This window comes from Cupressus sempervirens, chromosome 5 (assembly GCF_028749045.1).
Source record: "Cupressus sempervirens isolate cs-2001-9-10 chromosome 5, ASM2874904v1, whole genome shotgun sequence".
Taxonomy (NCBI): Eukaryota; Viridiplantae; Streptophyta; class Pinopsida; order Cupressales; family Cupressaceae; genus Cupressus; species Cupressus sempervirens.
This window is the reverse complement of record NC_143122.1, coordinates 636,688,213-636,689,745: the sequence shown is the minus strand read 5'-3', so window position 1 is coordinate 636,689,745 and position 1,533 is coordinate 636,688,213. Positions and strand designations below refer to the sequence as shown.

Here is a 1,533-nt window from a genome sequence, read left to right as displayed (position 1 = left end):
ACGCATCATCATTAGAATACTCGGCCATTCATGCACCATATTCGCTTTGGAGAACACCCATCACAAAAAGAAATATGAAAAACTGTGTAAAGTTCTTTAAATCTAATGGCAATTGGGTTTCCGTTCTTATCCTTTCTCAAATAATAAAAAGAGTTCAATGGCCAACCTGAGGCGGCGCAAACCCACGTCAATTCTGCAGCTGATTTGGCAGAAATTTCATCCCAATTCAATTCATCCATTTGTAAACAGGATTGGAATAAACCAACTCATTCAACTCATCACTTTATATAATTTAGAAACAAGATTGGATTAGATTAGAATTCCAATTCTACACTCAATTCATTTCTTTACATCATGGCGTTGATTTGTTCAAAGGATTGGAATAGAACTCAAAATCAACAATCAATCCAATACAATCCATTTGCTTGCCTATAAAAAGCATGCATTTAATGGTGTTACATACATTCTCAGAACAGAATTAGTATTTGCTGAAGTGGTATTATGTTGGAGATGAAGGTGGTGTTGTGGCTTCTTCTTTTACTCTTCTTTGTGGAAGAAAGAGTAGCATATGCTGAGGATGTGCAAAAGCAGTATTTAGACCCCCACAATGTGGCGAGATCGAAAGTGGGAGTAGGCCGTCTGGTGTGGGATTCTACTGTTGCTGCCTACGCTCAAAAGTATGCAAATCAACGCAAGGGAGATTGTGCTTTGAAGCATTCAGGAGGACCATATGGTGAAAACCTTTTTTGGGGGAAAGGTAGAGAATTCACTCCTGCTGATGCAGTGAATTCATGGGTTAATGAGAAGCAGTATTACAATTATAATTCTAATACATGCGCTCAAGGGAAGCAGTGTGGACATTATACTCAAGTGGTGTGGAGGAATACAAAGAAGGTTGGGCGTGCTCGTGTTAAGTGTGATAATGGTGCGTTTTTCATCATCTGCAATTACAACCCACCTGGGAATTGGAATGGGCAGAGGCCTTATTTGACCTCGCCCTTCACTTCTGTTTCCTCTATCTAAGTTTGGGTCTCTTAAAAAGAGATAATATTGACCTCTTATGTGTGTAATGATGTTTACCTCTATTTGGGTGTGTAGTTTGCTTGAAATAATAGCTGGCGTAGAGTTTGTCTTTGCTTTTGTAATGTGCTAAGCAATAAAAGAATTCCTTGTCAACTGAGGGGGAGAGTGTTTTAGACTTTTGAATGGGAAGGTAAATAATGTTTCAATTTAATGTTGCGTATGAATAATAGGGTGAATATCTTGATGAACAGTGGAAAGAATTTTCTAGGATTTGGCCGTAATACTTATGGAGGAGGTGCTTTATTTTTTATGTCTTATGTTGTGCAAAAAACTTTTATGTCATTTGTTCATGGTTTTGACAACTCTCCACTTGCGCAGCTTAAATATCGCACACTAAGTTTTGACCACTTAGTGTGCAGTACTATGGGGTCCATTCAATGGTCCTGTTTTCCATTTCGTCTCCTCTGTTATATCTAAATTGGATTTGGCTATCCTCCCTACAAATTGTAT

The 1,533-nt window shown here is 38.2% G+C and overlaps 1 protein-coding gene across 1 annotated transcript; it reads left to right on the top strand.

Moving 5' to 3' along the window:
- Positions 1–419: 419 nt before the first annotated feature.
- Positions 420–1,234, top strand: LOC149557510 (pathogenesis-related protein 1C-like). The gene has a single exon (XM_089832164.1). It carries the CDS (start codon positions 502–504, stop codon positions 1,021–1,023), a length of 522 nt encoding a protein of 173 aa, XP_089688290.1. The 5' UTR covers positions 420–501; the 3' UTR covers positions 1,024–1,234.
- The last annotated feature ends 299 nt before the right edge of the window (positions 1,235–1,533 follow it).